Raw genomic sequence first — 17,066 nt, 5'->3', positions numbered from 1 at the left:
AGATCTTATATTCGATCTGACCACAATGAGGGAATATACGAATGAGGTACTTTTATTAATGCATGTTTTATTTACTAAATATCTTATGCTCCAACAACTTTGTTTATTTCGGGAAGTGTTTTATTTTTTTGTATTTTCAACGTATAAGCATGTAATATGAACTAAATATATGAATTATATAGAGGATTATATGTGAATTTGTTATGAAACCAAAGAAGTTGGGTAAGTGTTTGTCTTTCTTCGTGCCTCAGATTTGATTGCCATTACTGATGACTAACAACATGATTTGCTTGTTTACTATAGGTGTGCACATATCATGGATCCTAATGAGAACCTTCATTCTGATGAGGATATGGATGATGATGATGATGACGAGTTGTATTATGTTAATAAGGAGACGGATATGGGGGAACCGGAAGACCAAGCTTATGACGAGTTCCAACATAAGCTTGTTGAATTTGAGCGTATAGCTGAAACTGCCCCACCTATTGATGATAATGTGGTTACCGAAGTTGTAGGTGATTCACATTGTGAAACTCAAATGCAAAGGCAAAGTAGTGCTAAAATAGGCAATTTCGGGTAAAAGCTGTCCTAAAACTTAGTAGAATGCTAATTTGCTATGATTTCAAACATTAGACACCTAAGACTAGTTGTAATTGACATATTATGATAGATAAATAGCTCATTAGATAAGAAATGTAGAAAACGGGCAAAGTAGTAGTGAAATAGGCGATTTCGGCTAAAAGCCGTCCTAAAACTTAGTAGAATGCTAAGTTGCTATGATTTCAAACAATACACACCTAAGACTAGTTGTAATTGACATGTTATGATAGATAAATAGCTCAGTAGATAAGAAATGTAGAAAACGGGCAAAGTAGTAGTGAAATAGGTGATTTCGGCTAAAAGCCGTCCTAAAACTTAGTAGAATGCTAAGTTGCTATGATTTCAAGCATTACACACCTAAGACTAGTTGTAATTGACATGTTATGATAGATAAATAGCTCATTAGATAAGAAATGTAGAAATCGGGCAAAGTAGTAGTGAAATAGGCTTTTTTGGTAAAAGCCGTCCTAAAACTTAGTAGAATGCTAAATCGGGCAAGTTAGAATGATGTTTGAAATATTTAACATATATACATTATTTTTTTTTAATTATTAGTTTTAATTTTATGTAATATATAAATGATGTTTAATGTTTGGTATTTTTTTCTTTTCAAAGGTTTGTAAGATTAAAAGGGAAGGCCCTTTGACAAAGGAAGAAGTTGATGAAATTCGCGACATGTGGGCTTTTTTTGTGACATTTGATGGCATCTAGGTAGAAATATAATGTATATGTGTTAGTTAGATAATGAATGAGATTGAGTTTTTTTTTTTATTTATGAACAATTAATATTTAGTTACTATATCTTTTTTATTTTTATTAAATCCATATGTACATTATATTACTTATTTGTAATTAGTACTATACATTATTTATGAGTTTTATATATGTTATTATTATTATGCATTTTATTGTTATTGAATTATTATTATTCCAAAATTTGTAATATTTTTAATTAATTATTAATATTAATTAATAATATTAGTTAATAATAATAATAATTTTTAAAATTACAAATTAATGTGCATATCAAAATAGGTCACTAGTAATCTTATTATTATTAATTATTATATATATAAAAAAAAAAATATTACAAATGGGAAGCGGTTTGGCGCCAAAACCGCTTGCCATTTGCACTGGACATAATGTTATGTGAAGTGCAAATGGCAAGCGGTTTTGGCGCCAAACCGCTTTCCATTTCCCCCAAATGGGAAGCGGTTCTGAACCGCTTGCCATTTTCATGGCAATTGGCAAGCCCCCTAAACCCATGCGGTTCAGAACCGCTTCCCATTTGGGGTTTTGAACCGCTTCCTATAATGTTTTTTCTACTAGTGTTAGTAATTGGTTTACTTCCTTTTTAAGGCTGTTTTGAAATAGTTATATAATGGTTCTTCAGGTTTTTCCACATTACTCACTCACTTCTACTATGATGACTGATGAGATTGGTAGTTGAAATATTTTCTATATCCTACTTGATGTACTTACTTTAAATTTATCACAACATCTCTCAATGTACTTGCTTTAGTTTTATCACCACATCTCAATATTGTTTATATATGATATGTATTAATGTCTTGCCCAAGTTTATTCTTGCTACTAAAGTTTCTTTGGATATGCTATGTATTTGTACTTTCACGACATTATCATTCATAACCATATTAGTATACAGTTGCCAGTCTTGCCACTGTTTTTAGTTGCCTTCCTCTGTTCATATTCCGTATTTTATTTTAAGTATTCTTATAATGGCTATGTTAAGCTTTCTAATAAGTTGGATTTTATGCTGCTACTACATCTTTGTTTATTCTTGTACTTGTACATCCCAGGCTCCCTAACTCTTGCTTTTGATGTTGATATTTACAACTCTATCTAACTTGCATCGTAGAATCCATGTGATATGTCTGTTTCAATGATCTTTTCTTTGAGTTGTTCATTAAAGAGTATTTTCAATAATATACCTCAATGATTATGGCTACTTTAAGGTACTTTGACCATACTTGTATTGACTCCGTTTAACCAATCTTCCTATGTGGTCCTGAAAGCATGCACATTACTATTTTTTTTTTAATGTTTTTCATTCTTGCATCGTTTGTACCTTTATGATATAAGTCATATAACATTAGAATTTTTTATTTTTATATCTTATGGAAATGTATTCTTAAATGCATGGAAATGGTTTTATATGTCATATTCCTCTTAATGCAGGAGCTGTAGTGCCAGCGTTGTCATTCAACAACATTTCTTATCATATCATGGTTGACAATTTTTATGTCTGCATCTTCAAAGGATCGGCCTTTTACGGTTCAAGAGGTTAAAGATTCCTACTTAGTGAGATTTTGTTGCTGCCTTGCTACTTCCCTCCTACTGACGACAGTGGCGGACCCAGGATTTTCCGACTGGTGAGTCACAATCGATAATCAAATATGTAAAATTTTTTTTTTACCAAATAACCAAATAATAGTACTAAAAAATACATCCAAATATTCAAACAGTACAAAATACAACCAAATGTTCATATAATACTACAAAAGACAACTAAATAGTAATGCAAACTTATTAAAATAGTTCTCGACGAGTTTTCATGTTTTGATATCGATTCATGATATCTTCCATGCTAACATTCAAAAACAAATCATTCTCCAAATAAGTAATTAAACAATCATTCAACATTTGATCTCCCATGCTATTTCGTAGTTTGTCTTTCACTTGCTTCATGCCAGAAAATACTCTTTCCACACTTGCCGTTGCGACAGGAAGAAGCAACACCAACTTCAAAAGTAAATAGACCCTATCATGAGTTTCAGACAATCCCGTTTCAACCAATTTGATTGAAAGATCACTAAGACCCTTCAAATTCCAAAACCTTTCATCTCCTCTAACAGAACAAATGTAACTATCAAGTGTATGACCAAAGACTATCAATTCTGAACTTGGAAATTCATTAGGATAGAATTTTGCAAGCTTAATCAATTTTTCCTTATCAAACTTTGAAAAACGATCCACAGGACTCAAACAAGACATACACACAAGTAGTTCTTTAGTTATTTCGGGAAATCGATTTTCAAGTTCTTGCAATTGAAGATCAATGACACCAAAAAAAACTTCAACTCGAAAATGATGTAGATTAGACACTTGTGGGCATTTACCTCTAAACAACCTCCTCCCGGGAACAACATATTTAGCCTCCATTGGAACTGCAATGTCATAGTCACCAATAAAAGAAATTACCTTTTCCATATGAGAATCCCATCCTTCATCTCTCATTTTTTGCAAATTAGTCTTGGTTACATTAACCATGGCCATTGCATTCACAATGTCTTGATCGTGCTTTTGTAAGGCCACATTCAAAGCATTTGTTATCGCAAATATACTAACCATCAAGTGTGCCACGAACACAAAATCAAAGGACATCAGAAGATTTGTAAGTGTTTGAGCTCTATTAGAATCTATTGTATCAGATACTTTTGCAATATCCTCAAGAGAACCAAGGATTACAGGGAATAAATCAAGTACATTCAAGATTGTCTTGAAGTGAGATCCCCAACGAGTATCACAAGGTCTACCTAATCCACGTTCTTGATTTAAACCTGAACCCGTTTCAAGTTCACCTAGAGACAATGCATCCACCACTCTTTGAGCTTGATTTTCACGAAGAAACTCTTTCCTTTTTGGTGAACCCCCCACAAAATTCAAGAGAGGTGCAAGTACATCAACAAATAACCAAGCACAATCTGAATTCTTTTTAGCAAGTGCAACTTGAGTTAATTGAAGTTGGTGAGCAAAGCAGTGGACAAAATAAGCTTCTTTACACTCATTCTCTATAAGAGTCCTAAGGCCATTAATAGAACCTTGCATATTACTTGCCCCATCATAACCCTGACCCCGTACTTGAGAGAAAGACAAAGAATGCTCCATTAATAAGGATTCAATAGCAGTTTTGAGAGCCAAAGAAGCAGTGTTTACAACATGCACAATACCAAGTAAACGCTCACACACTTCTCCCTTTCTATTAACATATCTCAAACAAAGAGCCAATTGTTCCTTGTCAGAAACATCAGCGGACTCATCAGCAAGGATAGAAAATAAACCACCATCAATATCTTCAAGCATTGCTTTAGTGGTCTCTTTTGCACATGCATTTATGATATCTTTTTGGACTTTAGGAGAAGTAAGTTGACAATTACTAGGAGCATTTTTGAAAACAACTTTAGAATATTCAGGATTACCTTTGGAAATAAGGGATAAAGTGAAAGAAAGTTACCTCTTCTTAAGGAACTTTCTTTTTCATCATGACCACGGAAAGGCAACCCTTGGAGTAAAAGCCATTGGATAGATTCAATTGAAGCTTCAAGTTGCGTCCTATATGCATTTGTACTATCAGCGGTTTGTTTTGTTAAGGCTTGTGTGATGCTTGAATTTTGTTTCTTGAACAAATCCATAGCTAAAACATCATTATTATGTGTACTCAAGTGTTTACCGACATGTTTTCTTATTAAATCCGATCGATTCCATGATTTGAAACCATCACTAACAAAAGCATCACCTCCAAAGGCATTTTCATCCTTGAATAGATAACAAGGGAAACAATAGGCAGCATCCTTTTCCACACTATACTCAAGCCAAGTCCAAGTATCAAACCACTTAGCACAAAAGCGACGATTTTTGCCAAAAATAGAAGTTTGAGGAAATGTAAAGTCTTTGGGCTGACAAGGCTTTCTTTGAATGTAAATTCTTCTCACTAAATCTCTATCATCTTTATGAAATTGACTCATTTTTCTCCTCTTTCCTGGATCTTGTGGAAGATTAGCAAATTCATGTTCACTTAATCTTTCTCCAAAGATTGGGGCATTAGGAGAACATTGGCCTTGTTCATTTTGAGGGGAATTTTGAGTTGAATAATGAGATGGAGATGAAAGTTGCTCACTTTCTTGAGGTGGAGTTATAGTTTGTTCATTTTGTGTTGGATGTGGAAGAGAAGTTGGAGTAGGATTTTTTTTTAGCAAAGAAGCTAGTAATGTTTTGCATTTCATTTGGAGTATGTTTTCTCTTCATTCTGAAATTTGAATAAATATTGAACTAAATCAAGCAATATTCCCCAGAAAAATTATTTGAATAAATATTCAACTAAATGGTCTAAATCAAGCAATTTCACATAATGACATAATCACATAAACATATTACACAAAACACAATTACACAAAACAGATTTCACATAAGTAATAACTAATAAGTTTAAGAGATTTCAATTACACAAAACACAATTACACAAAACACAATTACACAAAACAGATTTCACATAAGTAATAACTAATAAGTTCAAGAGATTTCAATTACACAAAACACAATTACACAAAACACAATTACACAAAACAGATTTCACAAAAAAAATCAATTGATGATTAGTTGATTACCTACCTTGCTAGGCAGTCGGCAGTCGGCAGCACTCAAGTCTCCAGTGGCGTAAGTTTTGGGAGTAAGTACCGGGCAACTTTCTTGGCTTTCTCAATGGCACAAACTTTGCTCCGATAGCCAAGGCAATAGGGGGACCAAAGATAAAACCTCTTGCTTCAATGCCTAGCAAAACAAAACTTCCAGTTGAGCAACACAAGACAAAAAAGTTAACTCTAAGGTTTGTGGATAGCTGTAATAACTGTTCTGAGAAGAGACCAATTTACAGTATATATGATAAAATATGATGTAAAAAGTGCAAACATGAATTAAGACTTTACTTAAAAACCTACATACTTAAGGTCACCATCCACAAACATATTACCAGTGATATTCTAGCTATCCTGAAGCTAAATTGGTTGGGGAATCTAGATAGTAAACATTAAACTCTCTTCCCCTTTATCTCTAAAATGAATAGCATGATTTATGGCAGCTTAAATTGGCTCGACTAAGAGAAATCTCGTACAAAAATGTGGATACCAGATAATAGCAAGATCTAACCAAGAAGGCTGATAAATTGATAATTTATGATCATTTGATAAGATGATACCCACTGAGTTCTGCAGTGACATCCTCAAAGCATAAAATACAAATATGAGCAAGTAGATTGTAGATAGAAACAGGCAACAGGGTTTCTCCTGATCACAGGAGCAGGAGTGTAATTAACAGATAAGCAAAGAAAGAGACAGAAACTGCTGTTTATGCACATGCGACAGCAATAACCACATCAGACAACCACATTTCATCATCCAGCTTAGCAAATCAGTTGTTACAACAATAACAAAGATCAATAGTCTTTAATAGCTCGATTATGAACGGGCCGATGCAATAAAAGACAGCATAATGAATAGGAAAGAATAAAAGCAGCTAAGCCACTGAAAGATATTCAAAATAGGAGTAAGTAGATCACTCGACTTTAAGCAATTCGCCAATTCAGCAATCAGCAGCACAGCCAACAGTAAAATAACAAATCAACCAAAGTTTAAACCAAAGTTTAATAAAATTAACAAATTAGACTGAATTAATTTGAAGATTAGAAATTAAAAATAAAAATTAGAAATCAACTTACTAGCACCGACGTTTCGAGTAGCGATTTCACAAAGAGGACGGAGTCCACGAGTCACGACCACCGAGTCACCGACGTCCGACTACCAAGCGATTAGGCGAAGAGAACGGTGGCTGCCTGGCGAAGCGAAGAGGCGAAGTCACGAAGAGAAGAATGGAGATGAGCGAAGAGGCGAAGTCACGCACTCACGCGAAGTCACGAACAGAAGAATGGAGATGAGGCGATTAAGAATGGAGGCGATTAGGCGGAGAAGGCGAAGTCACGATTCACGAAGAGAAGAATGGAGGCGATTAGGCGGAGAAGGCGAAGTCACGATTCACGAAGAGAAGAATGAAGAGCACGAAGAGGCTAGGGCTTGAAAGCCTTGAAGTCTCCTCTAACTGATTTTATTTTTTATTATTTTTTTTTTATTTTTTTTTTTTTAAAAAAAATAACTTAAAATTTTTTTTTGGGCCTGGTGAGTCACTTGACCCACCAGGTCTAAGCCCAAGTCCGCCACTGACTGATGACATTGATGCCCCTGCTACTTCACGTTCTGCTCTGCTAGTCTGCTACTTCACGTTCTGCTGTTGGGATGCTACTTCACATTCAGCCTTTGCTAGAGCATCTGCTGTTGTTGCTTTAAGTTATTTATTTTCAAAAAAATAAAAAAAAATGTATATCTTCAAGTTTCTATTGGTAAAAAATAATTGGTGTTTATGGATGTTTTTTTTAAGAAACTATAAAATTATATCCATTCACATTTTGGTATATCTTATATGTTAATTTCACATTTGTGATCATTGTATATGTTAATTCTTTATAATTTGATTGAAAAATGTGATACATAATGTCGAATAAAATGCTACTATATGTCAAAATATGAATGAAAAATGTTACCTAACAATCAAAAAAGTGTTACATTAGTTCAAAAAAGTGGTACATAATGTTGGATAAAGTGATACTTTATGATTGAAAAATGTTACTAGAAATAAGTAAGTGTTACATAAGAAATAAAAAGTAACACTTTAAAAATCATACTAATAATATAAAAAGTGGTACATAAGAGGATTTCTAGTATCATTTTTAAAAGTGTTACCATAAGTTACCCGAAGTGTTACATAAGACCTTAGGTAACATGGGCGGAAGTATCACCCAATAAAGTGTTACCTATTGTCTATAGTAACACTTTTACCACTTTATGTAACACATTTTGGGTGTTACTTGAGGTTAGTTTTCTACTAGTGTTACTCTCTTCCAACATTTTAAACATTTCCATTTGGATTTTCACAATTTCCAAATATCTCATCTCATTTGGTTCCAAATTAGAATTCATCTCCAATTTTCTTAAAGAACCACCAATTTGATTATAAGAAGACTCAAAGGTAGGGTTTAAAGATTGGAAGGATGAAGAGCATTGAGGAGCATCATGGGGGAAAGAATTATGTGCAAGCATGCAAGGATCAACATTAGAGATATGAGAGGCATCATCAAATTGGGGAATGGGGGCACAAGTAGGCCTGCAAGATTCATCATTCATGGAACATGGACCATAACAATCATCAATGGAAGCATTTGAATAACAATGACCACGATCACAACTATCTCTAGCAAACCATACATAAAAGTCCCAAGCATCATCGATTGACAATGCCCGAAATCCACCATTAAACATGCTTTCAACAATGTCTCTAGTTTGCTCATTCAAATCATGATAACAAATCTCGCAAGCCTCCCAAATATCACAACCATGGTAACTAATGAAGTTCTCTTTTCTATTAAAGTACACCCAAAATAGCTCATTCTCAAACTGAGAAATCGAGGTACTTTCTGTTTTTTTTAAACCAAGCAAAATTCAAATAAAATAAAAGTATACACAAAGACCTAGACTCAAGCAATAAAAAACACTCAAACATAAACACCATTCCCCGACAATGGCACCATTTTGACAAGGGGAAAACTAGGTCGTTATCTAATCTTCCCTCAGTCAAACTAAATTTATAAACACTTAACAAACCTAAATACGAGTATAGAGGCAAGTCAAGGGTCAAACCCAAAGGAACAACAATGTTCAAGCACTTTCAATTATGCGCCTAAGCTAGGTCGAAATCAAAGGGTAAAGGGAGAATACTAATAACTAACAAAACAAGTAACCAAAGTAATAAAACACTAGGAACGGGGATCAACAAGTAATCATGTCAATTACAACAACTTGGAAAGATCAAGTCAATCAAAGGTTGTGAAGACTAATGATAAGAGCAATCAATTAGAATCAAAGAGATATCTCCTAATTGTTAAGCTAGGGTTCACTATGAATAACAAACTAAGAGAATCACAATCAAAACCAATCGATAATTGTAATTACTAAATCAATTGTTCGTGTCATTCGCAATTACAATGCAATCTAGCATAATTCTCGAGGCCTAATCGAATTACACACATGAAAGCCTTCATTAATCACTTTAATCTCAACAATCAATCAATACAATTCCCAAATTAATCACAATTAATCAATCATACAAGTTTCACCCAATTCCTAGCCAAACAACTATTCAAGAATGATCATCTATCAACTAACAACTATGAAAATCAAGAATCAACAATATATCAAGAATAACTACACTAATAAAGCATCAAACATCAAAGTTAATCCAAAAAAACATGAAATTAAACAAAGCATTAAGGTGAGAAAGAGTTAAGAATGCTCATTAATAATAGAGAAGATCTTGAACACAATTGTCACCCTTGTATCTCCAATCTCTCAATCACCATTGAAATCCTTCACTTTCTCTCTCTAAAACTACTCCTAATCTAGCCTGATCTAGACAGAGAAGATCTCAACCTAAGAGAGAGAACATTATTGTAAAACTAAGAATTACATGAATGAATGATAATAAAAACCCCCAAAAACTATCTATAAACAAAAGGAGAAAAGAAGCTTAAAATCGTAAAAGACCCAGAAGCCTGCGCCCTTGGAGAAATCGGCCACGCCCATAGAGGGGAGCGGACACACCGGAATCCGCGCCCGCGGGGCCAAGGCTCGCGCCCACGGGGAGCCTGCGGCCAGCCCTCGGGGACTTACTGCCCAAAATCGGCAGAAATAGGTTGCGGCAGATTTGCAGGGCCAACTTTGGAAGGTTGTAACTCTTATTCTAAGAATTTTATGAAAGCATGAAACCTATCATTGGAAAGCTCTCCAAGTCTATTTTCCAACTCAACTTGAATCACCTCAATCCAATCTGTAAAACTCAAGATATGGCCGAATCAATGCACAAAGGTCCTTTTTGATACTTTGCAAGCCTTTATTTTCCTTTGTTTCTTGGATTGGCTTGACTTGTGTGCTTGGCTTCCCTAACTTGGCTCGGTTAAATTCCTTGAATGCACTTGAGCTCCCTCCTTGATGATTAAATCCGGGGAAGCTCGACACACCTACAAAACAAGTCAAACAAACGGAGAAGCGAGGGAAATAGCCGAGAAATAAATAAAATAATAAGAAAACCATTAAAAGCACGCATTTCACTAAACTAACACACAAACACGCAAATCAAGCATTATTCCCTAAAAACACGACTTAAAAGACTAAAAACGAGCATAGAAATATAAAGAAAACATAGCCTAAAGGTGCCATAAATGGCACGGATCAATAAGGACCAAACCGGGCCCAGTTTAGTATTTTGGCCATAACTTCCTCATTATTCATCGGAATTGGGCTTATAATATATTGTTGGAAAGATCTTTTCAAACCCGACCCAAATAAACAATTATTGGACCTTTTACATGGACTAAACCAAACTGGATTGGCTGTTTTCTTAAAATAGGTTTTCAAAAACAGAGAGAAAGAAAAGGAATTAAAAAACTATCCGCAACACTAGACATTCCACACTTTCACTCCATTCGATTATGATTTGACGCAAAAAATTCTCATCGCTGGGTTTGGTTTTGGGGAGACAAAAATGGGTGTCTACTGAAGCCCCCACTTTGACTGAGTTTAGAGAACCGCAAGTTTCAAAAACAAAAGTCAAATTATCGATAGGGACGGAGAATGATTCCCAACGTTCCGCGATCCTAAATCATTCTTGTAACGTCTATACCTGCAAAACTAACGTTAGTTAAACAGATAAAAGAGTTAAGAAACGTGTATCTTGCACCGTCAAGCACACGTCTCTAAAGGAGTAACCGATTTGTTGCTGCATTTCTGTATTTGTTGTTGTTGTGAAAACCTTCCACAAGCTAGGGAATGCCATCATGCCGTTTGTTTTTGACGATCTTCTGAAAGCTAGAGAATACCACCTGAAGACTGTTACGCCTGTAAATGCCTCCAATCTCCTCCATGAAAATCTTCGAAAAGACCACTGCTTGTTGATCCTTAATGCTGCTTGAATTTTGCTATTGATAAACCAGTATGTCGGTGCTTTTGCTATGATGACAATCCTCTTTTCTTTGCTGTGATGACAATACACAACTCTTGTATGATGTATGACAATCCGATTTAGGGAAAGTTGTCAAATCCACGTAATAATCCATCCTTGGAAATGTTGCCACGATGAAGCGACAATCCGTATCTAGGAAAATTTGCCAAAATCCAATTTTGGGAAAAGTTTCCAATGCTTCGTAACAATCTGTCATAAGAACTTTGCTACGATCGACAATCCACATCTTGGAATATAACACTTGAAAGCAATCTACCTTGGAAATTTGCCAATTCTATGCGACAATTCTTTTGGGAAAATATTGCCACTATTGAAAATCCGCGTCTTGGAACATTTGCAAAAAAGAGTCGACCAACAATCCACTTCGGGAAAATTTTCCACTTACTAAAATGAATGACAATCCACGTTGAGGAACCTTTGCCGATATTTATGATGAATAGAGACCTACAACAATCCTTTGGGAAATTTTGCCATAGAGAACTAGGTGTATGAAAATCCAATATCGGAAAACTTGCCAGAGATGACAATCCAAACTTGAAAAAATTGCCAAACAGAGAAGGAGCACGACAATCCACGCTTGGAAACTTTGCCAGAGATGACAATCCAATTTTGGAAAAATTGTCGTTGAAGAAGATGCGCGACAATCCATATTTGGAAATATTGTCAGTTGGGGATGACAATCCAATTTTGGAAAAATTGTCGTTCAGGAAGAATGCGCGACAATCCACATTTGGAAATATTGTCGTTTAAGAAGAATGCGCAACAATCCATATTTGGAAATATCGTCGTTTAAGTGCTTGCTTTTAAATCGATACGTTGGTGCTTGTAATGAGCCAGTGTGTTAGGCACTTAAGCTAAGTGAGACAATTTTTTGTCAGGTCAATCACTTACTACGATTGTAATCGAGCCGACTACTAATCATGTCAATTTGCTTATATGGGCTAACTGCTTACCAAGGAACCTGAAATTGCTGTATGAGGTTGAAATAACCATTCTGAGAGGCTTCAAGCTCTGTCGCCAGACGCTGGGATCTAGCGCTAGGTGCTGAACTTCGTCGCCAGACGACAGATGTTGTCGCCAAACGACAGATGTTGTCGCCAAACGACAGATGTTGTCGCCAAACGACAGATGTTGTCGCCAGGCAACAGCCTTGTCGTCTGGCGCTGGAGTGGGGTCTTCCCTATTCTACTCTTGCTGCCGTTGTTCATTGATCGGTTTCGCTTCGAACTTTGAACTTGGTCGTTTCTTTTTCAACTAAATCTGCTAAAATATTTTGTAAATTAAAGTTCTTCATCTCTGATTTACTGAACAATGTAACTCCTCTTATCTTGGAGGAATCTCTTGTGTCATATTCGCAGTTTTTTCGAAAAAATCCAGGAGTGTCTTCGCTTGCTGGGATATACCTGCATTTATATCTTTGACTATAGAACTTTGCTCATCTTTCTTTAGGGTTGACCTACGACTTAGTGTTGCTTGACTCATTAACTTGACATGACTCAAGGTAAGACGACTTACCATATGTGACTCGTGTGTGCATTGTAATGTGTCGTGCGACTCGAAAATGCAAAAAAGCAAAAATTTTCCGTCATTTTTGTGGAGGGTACCGACTTTCTCCCGAAAAAGAAAGACGCGAAAAAAGAATCGAAGTGTTTGAGAAGGTGCATGTTGAATGAGCTTAGCCAAGTGTTGTCTCTCCATAGTACAAGGATTATAACATCTTAGACTATCCTAGTTGACTCGATAATGAAAGTATTTAGGTAACTTAGGAACGGAGGCTAAGTACTTCATACTTTGTGATGCAATGATGATTGATGAGCGATTTTGACATGACAAGGCATGCTTCAGCGTTATGTTAAGATTTCATGACAAAGGGTTCCTAAGGGAAGTATATTTGGTCATGTATCTGTGATGTGTGTGATAGTGACACTAAACTAGGTTGCAAGGGCTAAGTGTGTGGAAAAATATATTGAAAAGAGCCAAATGGTGGTGACTCTTAGGCTAGGTAAGTTAATAATGTAGGGATCAAGTCCCCAAGTCTAGCTCTAAATGAATAGGGGTGAACATAGGGGATCTCATGATATGATCATGGTGTAAGTGTGTGAATGTGAATATGAATGCATGTTTATTACGGCTGCACCTCGATGTCACTATCACACATCCGAACGTATGAATGCATGTTAGTAATCAGGCCGAACGTAGCTCTAGCCGAACCTCGCACAAGTGTGTGTATACCTCAAAAAGTTCTTTTTAAGGGTTGTAACGTGGTTAGGCTAAAGGTTAAAGAAGAAGGGGATAAAAGGCTCAAGACCCTCTATAAGCCCCCAAGGTGTGCAACCTTGCTCTTGGAATATTTGTATTTTCATGCTTGAGGTTTAGTTCTCTTTTTTTTTTTTTTTGCTTTATTTATTATTGTTCTCTCTTTATTTATTTATTTATTTATTTTTTTGCTTTTGCATTTGTTTTATAAGTGTGGGAAATCCCGATCATGCGGTCTATCACTCACTTGGCATTCATGTTTCTCATGTTGGGGTTTGGTGAGTCCGACTCACCGCAGAAACAACCCCGACCCAAGGAACCACTCGTAATTAATAAAACCATAAAGCATAAATAAATAAGCACAAGAAAAGGAAGAACGAATCATACCCTTGAAGCGAGCTTCGCCCTCTCAAAACGGGCTCTTACTTCAAAGCCTTGAGCACCGCAAATGCCGTGCCTCCAACGGTATCCACCCACAAAGGACGAACACGACTTTTTAGGTCCGCTACCTTGGAGTTAGCAAGGTCCGACCAAAACCCAAGTGTTAATGGATTTTAAGAGTTTTTCCCAAAATATGGAATGCTCTTTCTAACTCCCACTCAAGCACTTGACTCCAAATCGCAAGGTTGGTATTTATAGAGGAAAGTATGAGTGGGAATTTCTATCCCAACAATGTGGGATCATGAAATTCCACAAATTAATTTAAAGCTAAATTAAATTAAAATTGCAAACTAATAATAAATCTACAAGTGGCATTATCATGTGAAATGGGTTGGTGAGGACCACATGGAGAGTAGGGGACCATACTTGCTCCCCACTCAATACTCTCCTTGTGCCACATGTCCTTACCCACTTGCTCCAATATTCCTCAAGCTTCCCCATAGTGACCGGCCCTATGGCCCAGCCACGAGCCCAGCCCCGCACCAAGATGCGGGCTGCTGCTGTGCGCGCAAGCCACGCACTTGGTGCGGGCTTGCTGCTGAGCGTGGCTGCTAGTGTGTGCGCTGCTAGCATGCCTAGCTTGCGGCAGCTAGCTGCTGCACGCACCACGTGCACGCGGCTGCTAGCTGCTGCTGTGCGTGGCTGCTAGCACGGTGCGCTAGCACGCACCTAGCCAGCCATGCTAGGCTCGGCTTGGTGCGCTTGCTAGCCACCTATGGTTAGACATTTTTGCCCCTAGCATTCGGATGCTCGGGGCACTCCGATGCTATGCGTATTTTGGGAATATGGTCGATTTATTATTAATTTGCGCGTCTCGTCTTTTTATTATTTTTTACTCGACTTCCGACGATCGGTTTCGACGCTTCAAGCTCGAATTACTAACGTCTAAATATTTAACACTCGAGCGACGAATTAATTTCTTCCGAATTAATTCGTCGAGTCGGTTCATATATTTTTCTTGGGTGTGACCCGAAGGGTTCAGTCAAGATTAAGTTATAATATTAATATATTAATATTACTGATCGGAAGCGGCCTCCACCCAGACATTCCGATCACTTGACCTTACTGAATATATTAGCTTTCTAATAATTCTGAACCCGCTATCAGAATAATACACTTTTTCGAAGGACACCATTCCTTTCAATCTCCCACCTGTCCTTCCTGACAAGTGTGCATTTAGTGTATAGCCCCTTTCCTATGTCTCTTCATGAACTACAGAGTAAGACTACTCGTCATCTCTGTTACGTCCAGAAGTGTTTCTTGAAATCCGAGTTTGGCTGTCAATAAGAAGATGACTTCTAAAATCCATCTGAGCACGGCCATGCATTTTCACAGTCTCACTCTTCGAGAGGGCTTGTAAACAACAACACATGTTCCCTATTGTTAGTAGGGGGACATTTCCAGTCTTGTAATGTAGCTTTTCTTACTAAGAGGACCTAGCCGCCTGATATTTGTCGTTATAATCCCCAGTTACGGCAGACGTTTGGCGGATACCAAAGCGGACTAGTACTCAAACAAGAGACCTCCCATTACTCATGGTCAAGGAAAAGAGTTCCGATATTAATTATGAGAAAAATACTTATGAAGATTTTAAGTCTCTTAAAGTATTCTCATAGGTCGATCCAGTATGGTTCTAAACCAATACCTGTGCAAATGATTTATATCCTCATAGCACAAGAAACGGTGTTATAAATCATACTACACACTAATCTCTAATGGTCATTAATCGTCCACAAAAAATATGACCTTGATTAGGGATAATTTTCGATTAAAATATTCAATGTTCACTTAATAGGTATTTATTTATCCAAGACATTGACTTGATACCCTATTTTGAATATTTATTAAAATCGAATGGACTCATTATTTAACTCTAAACCACAATTAAATAGAGACGGAGTGAATTAAATTGCATGAAAAATTTTAATTACTCCAAAAACTGAATGGTTCATCATAGTGATTTACATTAACGTTGTCCAAAATTTAATTAAAACACTATAATATGGAAATCAAAGCCAGTTCGCGACATGCTTGATTCCCATTGCCTCAATGTGTTTGTTGTGCTTCACTTGAGACAAGGGTTTAGTAAGTGGATTGGCTACATTGTCATCCGTTCCCACCTTGAAAATTCTGATTTCACCCTCTGTCTTCCATTCTCGAATCATGTGAAATCGCCTCTTGACATGTTTGACCTTCTGATGTTCTCGTGGCTCTTTAGCTTGAGCAATAGCTCCATTGTTGTCACAATGGAGGTCTATTGGACCCTTGATGGAGGGTACAACACCAAGTTCATCAATGAACTTGCGAATCCAAACTGCCTCCTTGGCTGCCTCAGACGCTGCCAAGTACTCGGCTTCAGTTGTAGAATCAACAGTTGTGCTTTGCTTTGCACTCTTCCAACTAAACGCTCCTCCATTGAGACAGAATATGTATCCGGATTGTGACTTGGAGTCGTCTCTATTTGTCTGGAAGCTTGCGTCGGTATATCCCTCAACAACCAATTCATCTTTACCGCCATAGACCAGGAATTTATCCTTGTTCCTTTTTAGGTACATCAGAATATTCTTGGCCGCAGTCCAATGCGCCTCTCCTAGGTCTGATTGGTATCGGCTCGTAGCACTCAAGGCATACGATACATCCGGCCTAGTACATATCATGGCATACATGATCGATCCAATAAGCGAAGCATATAGAATACGACTCATCCTTTCTCGTTCATCAGGTGTCTTTGGACACTGCTTCTTGCTTAAGGTTATGCCAAGTGACATGGGTAGGTGCCCTCTCTTGGCTCCTTCCATTTGGAATCGAACCTTATCGATGTAAGTACTTTGACTCATTCCTATCATCCT

General features: G+C 36.8%; 1 protein-coding gene across 1 annotated transcript; it reads right to left on the bottom strand.

Annotated features, from left to right (window-relative positions):
• Positions 1 to 3,081: 3,081 nt before the first annotated feature.
• LOC110713573 (zinc finger MYM-type protein 1-like) lies at positions 3,082 to 5,369 on the bottom strand. Its single transcript, XM_021892022.1, has 3 exons — positions 4,859 to 5,369; positions 3,255 to 4,802; positions 3,082 to 3,119 (listed from the first exon to the last, which is right to left on the bottom strand). The coding sequence occupies exons 1-3, from the start codon at positions 5,367 to 5,369 to the stop codon at positions 3,082 to 3,084; spliced, it is 2,097 nt and encodes a 698-aa protein (XP_021747714.1).
• Between the last annotated feature and the right edge of the window lie 11,697 nt (positions 5,370 to 17,066).

This window comes from Chenopodium quinoa, unplaced genomic scaffold (genome assembly GCF_001683475.1).
Source record: "Chenopodium quinoa cultivar QQ74 unplaced genomic scaffold, ASM168347v1, whole genome shotgun sequence".
Lineage (NCBI taxonomy): Eukaryota > Viridiplantae > Streptophyta > Magnoliopsida > Caryophyllales > Amaranthaceae > Chenopodium > Chenopodium quinoa.
The sequence above is the reverse complement of the archived record's forward strand: the minus strand, read 5'-3'. Positions and strand labels throughout refer to the sequence as shown.

Coding starts and splice junctions, on each gene's coding strand:
- LOC110713573 (XM_021892022.1), bottom strand. CDS start 5,369: ATGAGTCAATTTCATAAAGATGATAGAGATTTAGTGAGAAGAATTTAC. Junction 4,803..4,858: donor AGAAAGTTCCTTAAGAAGAG/GTAACTTTCTTT, acceptor AATATTCTAAAG/TTGTTTTCAAAAATGCTCCT. Junction 3,120..3,254: donor AGATCAAATGTTGAATGATT/GTTTAATTACTT, acceptor TGTCTTTTGTAG/TATTATATGAACATTTGGTT.